Consider the following 17172-nt stretch of genomic DNA (forward strand, 5'->3'; position numbering starts at 1 on the left):
GCAACCTCACAGAGCTGCTAGCGTAGCTGTAGACTTGTAAACTTTGTTTCTTGTTGCTTTTTATATGTAGCACAAAGTCATTTATTGCCCTCAATAAGAGGACACATTTGAAATAATAGGTTGTCGAACTGCAACTGGTGCAGAATTGATTTTGGTTGTCATGCAAATCAAGTCTGTAAAACAACAACTTGTGCAGTTGTACTTTTACCATTACATTTGTTAAACGTGTTTAAACCAGTTTGTCTGGCAGCAGGTACTTGTGCCTGTGAGCCATTTGTCTGTATAATGAATCTGTGCATTCTTTCATGTTGCGAAATGCTGACGCTGTATATAGGGTTCAGAGTGAAAGAGCAGTGGATGACTTCCTCGGGTGCTGCTGGTGACGTGGCTTCACCGAGTGTAGTGAAACCCTGTGTTGGCACGAAGCCTCTGGTGATATATACGTGTGTGTGTGTGGGGGGGGGGCACGGGCACGTGTTAGGCCACTGGTAATTGCGTGTGGGCTCAGTAACTGCCAAGTGTATGCGTGGTAATGGGTGTGTGTGAGCACATTTGACTCGTGACTGTGTGTGTGTGTGTGTGTGTGTGTGTGTGTGTGTGTGTGCCATTATTTACAGTCTGAGCACTTGTCTGTGTATATAAATCAGCAGGACCCATTCTTACATCACAACCACCCTCGGGGCAACATGCTGCGCTTTGATACGCACACTCACACACACCACCTCCCACTAGCTGCTTCCTCACTCCTTTTCTTACTTCTGTTGGTCAGAAATGCTTTACTATTGGATGGGAGAAGGGGGAATTGAGCCACGATTGGAGCAGCCACCTTCCCTCTCATGCATAATAGGGTTTCTTGCACTCATGCTCTGGTGTTCTACCTTTTTTTTTTTTTTTTTTTCTCCTGTCTTTCATGGTGCACACAGACAGCCTGTTGTATGTTGCACGTTGCATAAAAACACTCTGTCCTGTGGATAATTGGATGCGCAAGTAGTGGAACACACCGCCTTATATAGACCCTAGTATGGAAACGCCATGTCAAGATCATAATAGCTGGCTCCCAGCTCCCAAACGCACCAGTGAACATTACACAGAGGCATACATCGGGTAATTTGTTTATGCATGTGTGTGCACCTCTGGTCTGTATGTCTTGTTTCTTTGCTGTGCTGCTCTCTGCTCCTCAAAGCACTCCTCTGCTCCATCCCTCCGTCTGCCAGAGCTTAACAGCTACACAGCCGTTTCACTAAAAGCCAGGCCTCTCTACCAGAGTTGCACACCTGTTTTTGTGTCTGTCAGAAAAGTGTCTGGTGTTTTCTATGGTTTGACTTGAGGACATGGTGTATGCTACTGTCTTTTTCCAGGAGCAGTTGTTGTCACCCAGATAACTATATAGCAGCTTTGTTTTTCAAGTTTGATTCTGATCCCCACATTTCTTGCTGCTGCCGTACCTTCTAATTTCAGTCTGACAGATCAGCTCCTCCATTATGATAACAAAGGTGACTCCACTGCGTGCGTGTGTGTAATGTGTTGGACAGTAACTTGACTTGTAACTCAGTAAGTGCCAATGACGTGCAAAAATTGGTCATTGGACAAAAGGTGAACACAGGGCTGATGAGACATGCACATTGCCCCCTTGCTGGGCAGTTTGATTCAGTGGACTGAGCTTAAAAAGCAACTGTTTAATGATAACCCACAGTGCAACAGTAGAGGTATACTGAAACTGTAATTATAGTTGTGGGTCCCTGTCTGTCCAGTATGTGGATGAACGCATTCAATTTACGAAATAGACATTGAATTTATGCATAGTCATGTAGCTCTAATAACCACTATCATGATGGTTATAAAAGTATAAAGCTTTTTACTCAACTGTAAAGCGGTGCTCAGTTACAGCACAGAAGTGAACAGGCAAAGAAAACTATCTAAAGTGAACACAGTAAAAATACTAAAAGCATTAATTTTTGATAGAGTTCAGCTGCCACAATGCATGCAGATGCTTTCACAGGGCTTGTTTCATGAATATGACTGGTATTAATGAAATGAGCACTGCTTTCAAACCCCAATGTTTGAGGTTGAAACCGCTAGTCATACAACACAAACAAGATATCAAAATGCTGCTCTCGTGTCCAACCGAAGCCAGCAGTCATCTCAGGGCAGCGTGACCCTGGGGTGTGACCGACTGTCCAGAACATGACAGTAATGGCAACAGCTATTGTCAGCCAATGTGCCAATCAACAGCTGCAACGTGCTCTGTCAAGACCAGGAAGCCTGTCAGCTCTGTCATGGTGAGCTGCACCAGATAACAATGTCCTCTCGATGTGTATACATTGTGAGGATGTAATGTAAGTGCCTGGACGCCGACCTGTATTTTGACCCTGCCGTGAAAGGCGGGGTGGCAATCGAGAAAGAATAAAAGATATAAAGAGAACCTTTTCTTGTTGCCAGTCTGAGGCAGTACACGGTACAGGCTGTACTTTTTTTTTTCACCCTCAGACATCGATGCCATGCGAGTTGAATCCGAGGGCACTGTATCCCTGGCTAGCTGGGATTGTGTTTGATCCAGCTTCAATTAGGGAGTCGGGGAAAGTTGTGAAAAGGATGAGACTGTGTGTGTTGGTAGAAACACAGTGAGGAAGACATAGGCACCTCTCTGTCTGCTACCGTCTATTTTTGTTTTTCTAGTACACAAACACAATAGTAATCCAGGAATAGTAGTTGAAAGCATAGAGTAACGCGTTCACAAGTCTTGTGATGTGCTTCCTGAATACAGGCACATAATAAAACTGTCCAGTTTTTCAAGTGGTGCAAAGGAAGAGTGTTGTGGCAGTAGGAAAGGAGGAGGGGAAAAGAGTTAAGTGACTGAAATGAAGGCAAGAAGAAAGCCTGAACAAGTGCACGTCCTCCACAGCACTGTGCGTGGGAGGGCTGAAAAACAAGACATCCGTTGCTTTGTCCAGTAGCCTCTCATGTAGGCCTAAAAGATGGCTAAACAAAAAGACTTCCGCTGCTGTAAGAGCCATGAGAGAGCTGTTGCAAGAATACACTTTTCCATTAAGGTGTTTTGACCGCTCTTTGCTGCCAATGGATTCTTTTTTACTGCCCTTCTGATAACGGAGTGACAAATTGCTGATATTTATTTATGCCCCAGGAGTAATTTGATTTGATGGACTGAGTTGGACGGAAACACTTTGTTGTGACTGCCAACAAGCCTCTGTGTGTGTGAATGTGTGTGTATATTAGCGCGTGCATGAACGTGTGAATATTCCAACACCCATATATTGATCATTCAGAAAAAACGGTTTTACAGTTCATGGCATACATGTCTCGTATTATCTCTCTCTTTCAGAGGATTTTAGAGAGTTGCAGCCCTTTTTTTTTTTTTTTTTTTTTTCTTAAAATGACTCCCAGATTTGCTAGAGTCTGGCAGAAGCACTTTTAGGATTTGGCTTTGAAGATATTTTCAGACATTTGTTTACAGCGTTAAGCCATTAACAGGACATCTCTTTTCTTTTCTTTTTTTTTTTGCCACACTCACTTTTCCAGACCTTGTTGGCAGAGGACATCCAAACATAAAGCTATTAAAAGCCCATTGGCACTTTGATTTGAGAGTACTCATCCTTGCACTTAGCTTGTCTGATCTTCTCTGCCTGTGTGTGTGTGTTTTTGTTTAGTCATCATCTTTTATACTGCTGTCATCATATGGACACTGCCTGATATCCAGCCAGGCACTGTGTGTGTGTGTAGGGGGCATTAAAGCCAACCACTGGCCGTATGCTGGTGAAAGTTGGCTGTGGCTGCACGACTACCAGGAACTTCGACAGCTGTCATCTATTAGTGGTTTATGCTGTCTTCTAAAAAAAAAAAAAACCTTCTTGACCTGAAGATTTCTTCACAAATTCTCTATTAGGCCTCACTTCTGAGTGGGGAGCATATAGCAACCCTTACTGAGCGACTTGCTTCAAACACAATCATCCTTCCATCACCAATACAGACTTTGTCTGTCTGGTAATATGAGATTTCCTGGCCAGTGCTAGCTTCCCAGAACAGAGCAGGTGTTGACACAACACATAAAATATTGTGGTAGCAATTTGTGTTTTCAGTTAACATTGAACTAGGTGACATTGACATGGGTCATTGGCACATTGTGTTTGGTTTTGGTCCAATGCACTTGACAGAAAAATCTGAAAGCATTTAAATGGCCAAAGATGCAGCCCCCTGTAAGTTAAGAATACAAAATACCTAGAAATGAATGTCAAAATAATACTTGTATCTGCTGCTATCTCCTCTGTGGTCATATGGTTTAACTTGCAGAAACATGGGACTGAGATTTCTGTCAAGATTAATAAGGTAGAAAATACACAAACTAGAATGATAAATAGGTTTTCTTTTTTTATTCCCAGTCTGGCACATATACCCATTTGGTGAGTGTTCTTTGGCTGGAGCTCGAGTTGCGTTGCCTGTGACGGAGGCCTGGTTCTCCCTGAGGGTTACAGCAGTGAGGAGAGGTATAAACAGCCAGCTTCCCACTGGTCCTGATGGAGGATAATACTTCCTTCCCTCCTCTCCCTATGGGTTTTCTCTCAAAGGACCTTGGCACAGGTCTCTGCTGGCCCAGCCTAGTTTGCCTCTCATGTTAAGTAACCAAATGATGCCCTGTGACCACTTAACTGGTCTCCCATCAACAGAAAACATTTTTAGATGTTATATATATTACAGATTTTAGTGTTTGATGGTAACCTTACCTTCCTGACTCAAGGCTCCGGCATGTATTAATAATGCTTAGAGACTCTAAGCTTCAGAGAAACGCACACAATCAGATGTCAGTCAGATGAGGCCTCATTTCACTGCACATGGGGTCTCAGTATCTGTGACGCAAAGACAGAGTTTTTCACATTCAGTTTAGTCTCTGTGTACAATGGCTCTTTGATTTGGGATGGAGTGTGTGTGTGTGGGTGTGGGGGGGGTTGAATGACCTGGCCTTGAATGGTCTGTGGCAGTTGTCTAAGTTGATGGGTGATTCTTGGGTCAGCATTTTGTCTCTTTGGGGCAGTAATAATTATGGATGTTCTGCAGCTTGAAAGGCTGCCTTGAGGTGGTAAAAATTGAGTGGGTTGTGGGAGTGTTAAATATGATTTAATGATGAGAGACGGGGGCTCAAGTAAAAAAAAAAAAAAAATTTGTCCTCATTATATTGACACTTCGCTTCCCCACTTGCTCTTCTCTGTCCTCAGTTTACCTGAAACAGTCCTCCCTCTTTCCTGGAGTAAGTGCAAATATTCAAACTGCTGTAGAACATGACACTGCATACAAATATCTGTATATGAGTGTAATTTGAGGTCCGCTTATATAATGACATTTGGCACCAGATGGAAGAGCCGACAAATGAGTCTCCTGTGAGACGGGGAGAAATCACTGTCTTTTCAGCCCCTGCTTGCGTAGTCATGCAAGCACACAACTTCGGCCTCAAGCTTGGAAATGAAGACATATGAGCACAGAGCGCGATGTAAACAAAGAAATGAATCAGAAACAACATGCAACCTGCAGGAAAACCTAACCATGCACATGACCTTGTAGACCGGCTAATGGTGATGGTGAATTGTGGGAAGCTGAACAAGGCAAGGCAGTGTGTAAAAATTGTCTTATTCTGCGTGCACCACAGCAAATGAGGCCAAAGCAAGCTGGCCATTTTGCTTTGATTAACATCATCAAATTTCAGTTTTCTTTCTGGTACATTACCACTTCACAGGAGCTTGTCAGCAGCAACCTCCTCAAAGTGATTCTCTAACCCTGAGTGCATTTAGGCTGGAGTCCTACAGATCGGAGTATATTTTGCAACCAATTGTAGTGTTTATCTTGTTGTAGTGCAGCATAAATTGCACCAAAATTTGGTATTGACAAATGTCAGTAGTGACATGTTCCCTTGCGCAGGACCTCAGACGCAGCTGACAACTCAAGAGGCCCAGTGTTGGGTTGCTGCAGGGGTCTCCGCTTCATCCCACGACCCCATTGTGTTTGATTAGGATCGGATTCCTTCCGACACAGGTGTGGAAACATACAGAAGATGAATCTCTTCTGGTCTGGAAAGACTTGGAAAAAAAGCAAGCTGTGTAAGCACAGGAAAAGCTGATATACAGCGATATGAAAATGTTTTTTATATATGTGGAGTCGGATACTTTTTTTTTTACAAAACTAAAATGTTCAGGTCGGCTGCAGAACTCTAAGGAGGTAATTTTCCCATGGCACATGTGTGGAAACCCTGCAGACAACACAGCTGTGAAGACACTGCCTGTTTCTTTAGCATCACATACCAGCTTGTGTCCCTATAGTTACAGCTGAGTACACAGAACTAATGTCAGCAATATTTGGCTGATAAGATTTTTTTCCTCTTGATGGAACACAAGCTCTCCCCCTGCAGTACATGCTAACAGGAAGAAAAAAAACAAAAACAAACCAAAGGGTGATTAGTGCACATTAAGTTACTCATTCCCTCATATTAACTTATTAATTACCCTATATAGGGCTGCAACTAACATCCCATTGCCCGCAAGTCCAAGGCAACATTTTCAAATTGTTTGTTTTGCACTGACCAACAGTCCCAAACCAAAAGATGGTCAGTTTCCTGTCATAGAAAATGAAGAAAACCACTAAATAATTACACTTGTGAAGCTGGAATCAGGGAATGTTTGGCTTAAAAGACAATTTAAATGAGTAATGGATTATCAAAGTTGTTTCAGTGTACATGTGTCATGTTCAACAGCCAAAAACACAAATCCATTCAAGTAGCTCTCTCTAAAATCAAATGTGGCATATTGCCCAGAGATAACCAACACCTTCACCATCAATACCTGCCTGTTCCCACTGGCCAATAGAAAAAAATCATCCCAATGCTCAACCAGGCTGCTGACTGGCATCATATTACTAGTCACCTCACAGGCATTGTTTGTACAACTGTATGTTGTTTTTTGTGGCGGATTTTGCTGGAAAATTGCAGGCATGCTCGTTCAGCCGCCCCTGGTTAAACACAAGCCAAAGAAATGCGTGTGGTATCATGGCCTGTGCACATGTAGTTACAAAATGTGTTTTGGTAGAGCGAGTTTTCCGGGTTGGCCCTACAATCAGTGACATCAGTGAGGACGTCAAACTGCTGCGGCCACGGTCCCGTTAACTTAAAGTCTTCATATCAGAGTACTGTTTGACTATTTCAAGACGTGCATGAAGAGTCATTCACTGATGATGTTTGGCCAAACATCAAACATCTAATCTTCCAAAGGTTTTTAGACAGCCTCTGGATTTCATCTTGCTTGCAAAGAGTTGGAAACATCTGAGCTAAACATTAATTTTAGAGGAAGAAATCTTTTCATTTCCCCCCCCTTTTTGAAGTCATGCCAAAGGCTTATTGAGTGCAGCTGCAATACAGGAGGAGCTTGGCATTTTGCACTTAACATTTGCATTGTTCTCGTGTAGAAAAGTGTTGCGATTTAATTATTCTATCAAGCTGCTTTGTAGAATAGAAAGGGATGGGTGATTTTTACCTTGGCAAACACAGCCAAGCTTTTAACCTGAAGTCGTCTTGCAGCTGCTTGTTATTGTTTTCTCACCTTGGCATTTACCACCCTGCTGTTCTTCAGGTAGATCTGAAGTAATTGTCTTTACAAAAAAGCTACGTGCCACCTATTTGCCACACAAGATTCGAGTTTCATACACAAACACAACCCCACCTGTAACCAAATCCACCCTCCTTGCATTGTTTTTGCTTCAGCGTCTGTAGTTAATATTTTGTTCTGTCTGCCTCTTAGCGAGGGTACACTCTGTACAAGCAGAGAGAAACCTTTCTGATTGAACATACGTTTGTCACTGACCTGTTTGCATTCCTCCGAATTTTGGACCGGTTGTTGTGATTGAATTTTGGGTGAAACAGGGAAAACGATGGAGAGGAGCAGAGGAGCTAAGCACACCAAGGTAATGCTGAGTATTCATAGTTGTGGTTCATGGGACGTCAAAATACTGGTCTACTGGTTATTGTTGTATACTATATATATGGCTAATGGTACTTAGCTTTGACTTAATTTAGCATTTATAAGCAGTATATAAACATTTATTAAATTGTTTATAACACACTGTCATGTAGCAGATATAGTTGACATTAACAGTAATAAACGTGTATAACTCCTCTTGTGGGCACAACAGATAATGAATATAGTAAAATACAGTTGTAATAATATAAAATATGTCTCATAGGAAAGTGTTTAATGTATAGTTTGTCAACAATTATGTCCTTTTTATATCTGCTTACAGCTACATTATAATGTGTTACTAACAATTTATTCAGGTTTATGTAGTGCTTATAAATGCTAAATGATGCTAACCCCCAAAGGTCTCTAAGGTTTAATGTAATAAAACTTTATTAATATCTAATGATTTTAGTAGAGGAAGTTGTCAGTTCAGCAGGATGAGCTGCCTCTCTACTAAATGGTTGTGGGGGAAACCGTACAGGATCATATCTCATCACATTCGCTGCTACAGTACATCTGTGCCTGTTTGTTGTCCTTTTCTCTCGCCCAGAGGGGGTTTCTGTTGTTTCACCAGTCCAGCCCAGACGTTCTCCCTGCCCTCTGCTGCAGATCCCATGGCGTTCAGCTAGAGATCCCCTGCCCTGTCCTGCAACATTACTGTTAACCACAAAGTTGGAACAAACCATGGTCTTCCGCAGAGTAATTATGCATGTACTCCTCCATGGTGCTGTGCGCCGCTTTAGGGCTTCCAGTTGGAGTTAAAAGGATACACGTTATTTAGGGGTTAAGCTTAAGCTTCCACCTCTACCCCACTCCAACAGACAACTCACTTTTATATTTCTCCTCTAGCTAGGTAGCATCATTACATTTCACTGAAATTAATAAGCACATTGTTTGAATAAAGAAATGACCTTATTTTTAACAGACAGATGATCAATCTTTTCATCTAACTCAGCAAAAGCATGTACGCATGTTTCTTTTCAGCTTGAGTTTTTAACTAATTAAGCCGCTTAGTTCTTTCTTGACCAGGTTCTTAAGATGTTGGAACTTTTTCTTGAGGAGTCTCATGATGTGTGTATTTTATTTTTTTTTCCACCCAATATAAATTAGTTTGAGGTGTCCTAATTGCAGGGGATGTGAGTCTGACAAATATGTGAGATTGCAGTATTATTTTCAATGCAAACACTGGGTAGTTTCTTTTTTCTTAGAGCGCTAGCATGTGCTTGAAACAGATTTGTAACAGTTGCTTAGCAACATTAGGAGCTATCATCAGCGTTGTGCCACATGCATTCACTCCCAGTATCCCACAACCCTTCTGCCTTATGGCAAGTCCTGTCCACTACTACTGTGTTTTTCACCAATAGAAAACCAACCTTATGCAACTTTACCTCTTGTTTCCCTGCAGTCCAGTTTAATTGTGACACACACACACACACACACACACACACACACACACACACACACACACACATCTGAGCAGAAGGTGACAGTCTTGGATGAGCTCCCATGTGTCCCAGTATTGAGTTAGCATTCATTATTCACATGTCATTAGCCTCCCAATCAGTCACCATCCATAATGTAAAGGAGTGCAGCGTAGGGTTAGAGAGATGTCACAGGAGTGGAAAAGGAGAGACAGACATAAAGTTTTCATCACAAGACATTAACGGACTGTTGTTTTTTCATCCGTGTATTTCTTGCATCTTGAGTATTTGCCTCAGTGTTTTCAATTTTAAGAAAAGAAAGGAAATAAGTTATGTTGTAAATAATAGGAGGGTTTTGGTTGACATAATGACATGTTTGCCCCCAGCTGCTCTCTAAATTTTGATCGAATGAACCACTGAATTATTTTTCAAAATATCAACCAGTGTTTTGGAAAATAGACTTAATGCATGTTGCTGAGTCATATAGACTTACTCCTAGGTGGCACTCTAATTTCCTAGTACAGAGTGTTGCTGTCTCCATTAGTTGCTCTCAGTGCTTATCTTACATAAGACATAATAAATCAGTCTGTGAGGCCGTGTCATGTCAGGCTACTATGAAGTCATGTTTGTAATGTAAGCTCAGGTCATCCAGATTTGATTAATGCATGTCTAGTAATTATCTTTTTTATCATACCAGCATGTGACCGTGCATAATACCACACGCTTCATTCATAATTACAGACAGATTCAGCGCAGGGTAGTAAGCTGCAGGAACAGCTGACCAGCATTTGGCTGGCAGGTTATTGTAAGCGGCTGTGGATAAGAGCATCAACTCATTCACTGCCTTGAAATAAATAGGAAAGTCTCACTGCAGTTAAAAAAAAAGACCTCCGCCTTGCTCTTACTTTTTGTTATTCATGTATGTTATAATATTTAATATTAATAATTCTGGAGGTCACAAGAATGTATAGATGTAGCCAAAAGGGTGAGAACAAAATGGGTTCGCTTTCTGTCCTCTCGTTTTGCGCAGCAGTAAACAAACACTGTCATTTTTTCTGGCAGTACCCGATGTTCTGAGGCTTGAGCTAACCTATGGTAATCTTGTCCCAAAAACATGTCATAAGCCCCTGTATCCCCTCCTCTTGAGCTCCCCAAATGACCCTCAATCCTTCACTCTAACTCTGAGCTCCTAAAGCTCCTCATCTATCCTCCATCCGATAAAACCTGAAGAGACCAAACCATATTATAGCCTGTTATAGGTTTCAGGGTTATTAGAACCATCAGCTGCCCTCATAAATGTGTTTTTTTTTTTTTTGTTGACTTTGGTCCAGATTGAAACAACTCAAAAACTATAAATTAGATCAACTTTGGTGATTTGCACAAACTTTGGTGATTTGCACAGACTTTGGTGCCAGGCATTCATGGTCCCAAGAGGATGTATCCTTAAGACTTGAGACCCTGATTTTTCCTCCAGTGCCACAATAAGATTAACATTTGTTGTTTTGGGTGAAACGTCTCCACTACCATAAACACTTTGGTGATCCCTTAACTTCATCTAGAGTTTAGCATTAATTAGCACGCTCAATATGCCGTACAGTATATCGTATACATCTTCTACATCAGCATGTTAGCATGGCGACGTTGGCATTAAGTTCAAAGCACCACCGTGCCAAGTACACCATAGTGGTGTTATAGACTCATGCTCATTTTGAGTTTTTTTTTTTTTTTTTTAGATTTACTGCTCCCTTTTGTACGGCCTGATTAATTAGTGTTTTTGTGTGTTCTGTTTTTTTTCATTGGCAAGGACTTGGGAAGCTTTTGGACAGAAAGTTGTTTAAATAACAAGTTGTTCTTTTGTGCTCAAATTTGGAATACATTTTAATAATTCCATCGAGTCCCACCCTAGATATTGCGCAATACGTTTAGTATTCAGTAGTTGTTCATCACTTTTTCAATACCAAGTTCTAATACTACACCTTAAAATTATATTGGGTCATCAGGGGCAAAGATAATCTTCAGTTTTGATACCAGCAACAACTCAGGGCACTCGATCTCTTGAACAATCAACAATTAAACAAGAATACAAAGGTAGGAGAGAGGGAGAGAGGGAGGGAAAAAATGAAAGGAAAGGGAAACAATTCATTGCATTGTGTTTGCTGGCACATGGCTGGACCAGTTTGGGCTGGATTGTATGAAAGCAGAGGCTAAAAAAGAGGCAGAGGGAGAAGAGGTAGCCTGAGAAATTTGTGAAATGATCAGACCTTGAAAGACGAGGTCCCCTCAGTGCACAAGGTCTTGAATCAGACATATTTGCAACTTTATCACACACCCCCACCCACATGCAGCAATGCTGAAGAAGAAAAAGAATGGGGAAAGCAGTGAGCCCTGTGTGAAGAAGGTAAGAATAAAAGGACTGAGTGGAAGGAGAGGATGCTCAGTCTGGCTTTAAAGTGGTTTGTAGGAATGTGATGATCAGTTTCTTCCTTGTCTCTGTGTGATATGGGTTATTGTGTTGTTCTCTGAGAGCTGTAATGTCTGTGCCTTTTTTTGGAAAGGTGTTGATGCTCCAGTCTGCGTTAGTCTTGAGGGTACTGCTTCAGAAAAGGCCAGGTGATCACTAAACTGAGAGAAAAGGCGAGATACAGAAATGAGAGCGTTATACCGTTAATGATTTCATGTGTTGATGTAAGACCTCTGGTTATGATGACTCAAATGTTCTTTGTGATTGGACACCAGCGCTGCCCTGTGCCATTTACTGAACGTCTCACTCACACACAGACACACACGAATGAAAGTGAATGAAGACACTCACACAGACGTACACAGCTTCCTGGTATCTGACGTGCATACACACACAGAGGATGACTCTCAATGTTTTTTTCTCTCCTTTACAAAAACCTGAAAATATTTGCTTCTTTTTGTACTCAAGGACGGCCTTTTCTTTCTCTCAGAAGGATGAAGAATAAAAATCAATGAGGAGTGACACTCATTCTGCTCCTTTTTATCCAATCTGTAAAGCTTTTCACCACCTCCCTCAGAACAGAGAGGCGTTGGGAAAAATCTGCTTTTCCAATGTTAATCGTGACAGAAATATTTGCTAATTTGTGGGCATTATTGAACAACTTTTCTGAGTTAGAGATTAGAAAAAAAACACCAAAAAGATTCATGTTTTCACAACTGCAAACATCCCCCACTAGCATGTATTGTTCTTGTAGTTTTATGGTAGGAATAGGTCAGCTATTCATACTCTGGAATATTATCAGTACATGAAGTATGATACACCAAGCTATTGATGTAATAACGGAAAGATCAACAAAGTGATAGTCATGGTCAGTGTGTGACCTGACTACAGTGTCAAACAGAGCCAGGATGAACTGTTGTACCTCGTGTCAGCTCTTTGGCCTTGTCGCCTGCTTGATAATAGCCTCATTGTCTTTATTATCTTTTTTTTTTTTTAAAGTCAGAATGAACTTAGAGCTGCCTTCCTTCTTTGGAGACCGCAGTGTACTGATTCTGTCTCTTCTATTTTTATTATCAGCCCTTTTTTATCTGTATTTTGTGTTCTTTCTTATCTCAACAGTTTGATGTGTTTATAAAAAAAAAGCTGTCCTTACATAAACATAGCATGGCCTAAAGAGAAATGGAGTCTTTAAAGATGCAGTTTGCAAGTTTTTTTCTTAATGGTTGGCTATTGAATTTCATCATAATCTTAGTTAATGTACTATTAATGGTGTGTGTGTGTGTGTGTGTGTGTGTGTGTGTGTGTGTGTGTGTGTGTGTGTGTGTGTGTGTGTGTGTGTGTGTGTGTGTGTGTGTGTGTGTGTGTGTGTGTGTGTGTGTGTGTGTGTGTGTGTGTGTGTGTGTGTGTGTGTGTGTGTGTGTGTGTGTGTGTGTGTGTGTGTGTGTGTGTGCTTTCCAAGACCTCCTATATGTGTACCAAGAGTTCTGATCTCTGTCTGCTTCTGCTCCCTGTCCACCAGCAGATCCAGTTTGCGGACCAGAAACAGGAGTTCAACAAGCGTCCTTCCAAGATCGGCCGGCGCTCTTTGTCCCGCTCCATCTCCCAGTCCTCCACAGACAGCTACAGCTCAGGTAAACACACACAAGCAAACACACTCTCTCCACATTGCTCAGTCTCTGTAGCCCACCACTTATCATCAGACTCGCTTGTGGATATGACATGTTTCCATTACGTACGTACACCAAAGATACAGAGAGTGTTTAACCTGGCTGTTTCCTTTGTTTGATTGTACTTTTCTCTCCGGCTCACCTCCGCGTCTCCCTGGCTCTCAGTCTCACACTCTGACACTGCGGTTCATGTGAAACTGGGCTCTGTTACAGGATTAGCTGCTGGTGGAGTGCTGGAGAGGGGGAGAGAGAAAGGAGGAGAACTGGGAAATGTGGAGTGTGGTTGAAACTTTGGTTACTCACACACTCTCTCACTATAGTAATGAATGGGACTGCGGATTCAGTTCAGTTTTAACACTTTTCCACCACCACCATAAATGCCTAGCCAGCAAAGCGCTATACATACTGCAATCTGTGGGCAAAAAGGAATTAAATGAGAGTTCCAACTTCACGTCTTGTCATACTTTTCAACCTTCAGACATTATAAAGTGTCTCCACTCTCAATGTGGTCTAATGACTATTAAAGCTTCAGGGGCAAAATTTGTTTTAAAATCAATCAGTGATGCTGCCTGTGAGCGAAAAGCACTCTTCTTCATCACTTCCTCCACAGTGATGTGCATCCTGTAAACCAAAAACAGGTTCCTGTTTTCATACTGAGAAATTGCAGCACAGCCTAAGATGAAAAAACCTGATATGAATAAACCTGTTCTACTTTTGTGTCCTTGTCCTGCCTTCTCTCTTGTTCACATACTGTTTAAGCTGCTTCGGCTGTGGTGGCTGTTTTAGTTCCCGACTGCGTGTCAGGGTCATCCGCGGGGCATGGATCTCCCAATGACACCATTAACTGATGAATTAATCTGTGTATGATACTGCTTGGGCAGTGTTGTGTCTAGCGCCAGAATCTGATGGACAAACAGATGGACGGCAGATGGACAAATGGACAAATCATTCAGTATTACTGGATGGTCGTAATGTGCCGCTCAGGTCAGGGGGAGCAAACTTTTTTTTTTTAAGGTGAATTGAGTACTCTTACTGAGAAAAGTTGAAACATTTTGGTCCTGTGACTTCCTACCCGCACATTTGCAGGCCGCCAGATGTTTTTGTAGGCAAGCATCACCAATCGGGGTCAGCTGAGAAAAGGACCTTGTGTTTCTTTCTCCCAGGAAAGGAAAGATCTGCCTAAAAATGTGTTATGTTTTGTTTTTAGGTCAAAACACTCGACCTTTAACTGCTCACATAGAGCTTTTCCATAGTTGGGGAGCTAATCGCACCAAGTCATGGTGTGAACGGCCAGCGGAGCAGTAGACCAGTGCTGGCATGGTGTAAATGTTTTTCCACTGCACAGCGCAGCAAGGTGACCATAGGGAGACGTTTACAAACACAGCAGAAAAAGAGCCTTAGCTAATACCTAAAATATGTTTGTTGTCATATCATCTCTGTGGTCACTCACTTTGATGATAACAGTTGTTGAAAGAGCAGGTAATCTACAAGATCTACTGTTTCTTAACCACAAGGCTTCGGTCTTACCTGCTTGAATCTTAAACATTTTGGGTATCTTAAATTCAGCTCAGCAGCTCTAAGATCAAGATTGGCACGCTTGATGTAGAGTAACTTTCTTAGGTGACAGTTGGATTTGTTCCAATTTCCTTCTAACACACATCTTGTGTTCTCTTTTCCTCCTTTCTCTTCCCCTTTCTTCTCTCCTCTCCTCTCACCCCCCACCTGCAACCAGATAAGAGCTCATTAAATCCCTCTACCTCCCAAGAACCTTCGTCTCCAGCCTGAGGCTGTCAGATCATGACTAAAATAATGATCTGTTTCTTTTTTCTTCTTGATATTGAGATAGTGAGGAGAGCACTTAGTCTGCATTTATTTCACTCAGTGATTTGACAAGCTCATTTTGGTCTGTCCTATTAACATCTTCACTATTACCGACAGCATTTGCAAATTAAGGGAAATGTGTCGGTGCTGCTTTAAGAAACTAGTGCAGCCCTTTGGTCTCCCCTTTTGAACCCTCTGTTTTATGCTCTTTCCTATTTCCTCCCCACCTCTCTGCTGATTCCCTGTCTTCTCCCATAATTCCCTCACCAGACTGCTTCTTATTTCTCTGATCGTTCCCACAGGGCAGAGGACACGTTGAACTACAACACTAGTACTTTTCCCAAGACCACTTTCATATAGATTTTGTCTCATAAGGCTTCCCCTTAAGATGGGGGTCTATAAAACAGCACATAAATTCCTGAATCACCTTGTAATAAGTTAAGACAATAAGCGTTGATGTTAATATATGTTAAATCATTAACATAAACAAGTCATCAGGTCATAGTTAAAAAGGGAAAGGCACCAATTTAACACATCAAAGTCTGTTTTCAGGTCTTTGAGAGTACTGCTGTGTATGAGGAAAATGTTGTATAAAGCCTTTTTTGTCTCCAGAGAGAGTTGCACAAAGTTTGATACATTGCCTTAAGTGATGTCACTTGAGTCCATGCCTGTTGGGGCTGAAGACAACAATTTTGAAAATGGAAAATAATCTGGTGGCGTAGTCATAAAGGAAGAGGTTACTGGTCCTCATATTAACTTGAGGATAGCGGCTGGAGGCTGTATTACTCCACTAGCATAACCTCTGACTGAGCTGTCAGCATATTACATATTCTAACACTTAGGCCAAGTTTTAGTTGTGGGATAGGTTAAGTATATTCTCATTTTGGCTAGATTTAGAAGTGTCTAAAATCCTTGTGAGTTTTAAAAAGAGATACTGAAGCCTCTCGATTTTAACTTTTCCTTTAGCTGTGTTTGGCTTTGTCCCAGTATCCTTTGCAAGTATTGGTGCATCCACCCTCATGACCCCTAAGATCTCCTCAGCTCTCACTCTCCCCCACCCTTTCCTCTTGTCAGTACGGATGGGAGAATTCAAAAGAAAATGGTACACTCATGGATTATTGCCTTTTTTTTTTTTTAAAGCCTTTCCCTTGCTGGCACAGTACAGCATGTTCTTTAACTTCGGTATTGTTACAGTGCTGGCAGGGTACCCAGTCTTATCTGGTACTGGTCCATGGTCATTTTAAGGGAGGTGGGAGTGGGAGTGTACCTGCGTTACACAAAAAGGACCTCACCTGTGTGGTGAGTCAGCCTGAAGCACAGGAACCACACTGTGCCGGTGCCAGACGTGGAGTGCCGGCACCCCTGTTTATATCTCACAGAGGTGCTACTTCATAGATACTGATGGGTTTCTTTTTTCTGTACAAGTGTTAAAACACATTTGTGCTGTGTTTACGTTCTACTACAGTCTTATATTGGAAAGAGACTGGAGTTCTGTTGGTAGTAAAAGGCTTTGCAGACAGCTTTAAAATCAATTAAACTCATTGCTGTGCATAATGCGTGCCCTTCCAAAGTGAAATTGTAGGGTTGGGGAAAAGTACAGGCTTTATTCACAGTGAAGAAACCAAAGGCACATTGTGTTTGCTCTGCACTTTGAAACCTTAAAAGCTCTGGTTAGGGCAAGGCAAAGCAAATTTATTTGTATAGCACCGTTTTTAAAAACAATGCAATTCATAGTGTTGAAGACATAAACAAATTAAAACAAGATATAAAAAAAGATAATAAAAAGAAACAAGTAA

At 41.7% G+C, this 17172-nt stretch overlaps 1 protein-coding gene across 2 annotated transcripts in view; it reads left to right on the plus strand.

Annotated features, from left to right (window-relative positions):
* The window catches only part of ahcyl2b (adenosylhomocysteinase like 2b), a 41906-nt gene that overhangs the window by 10878 nt on the left and 13856 nt on the right, over nucleotides 1–17172 (plus strand). The window contains exon 2 of one of the 2 annotated variants that reach the window (XM_051391870.1): nucleotides 13408–13519. In XM_051391870.1, coding sequence (XP_051247830.1) covers nucleotides 13408–13519 — 112 coding nt within the window. The remainder of the gene's footprint in view (nucleotides 1–13407; nucleotides 13520–17172) is intronic. The other variant, XM_051391871.1, reaches the window with a different exon arrangement.

This window comes from Dicentrarchus labrax, unplaced genomic scaffold, assembly GCF_905237075.1.
Source record: "Dicentrarchus labrax unplaced genomic scaffold, dlabrax2021, whole genome shotgun sequence".
Lineage (NCBI taxonomy): Eukaryota > Metazoa > Chordata > Actinopteri > Moronidae > Dicentrarchus > Dicentrarchus labrax.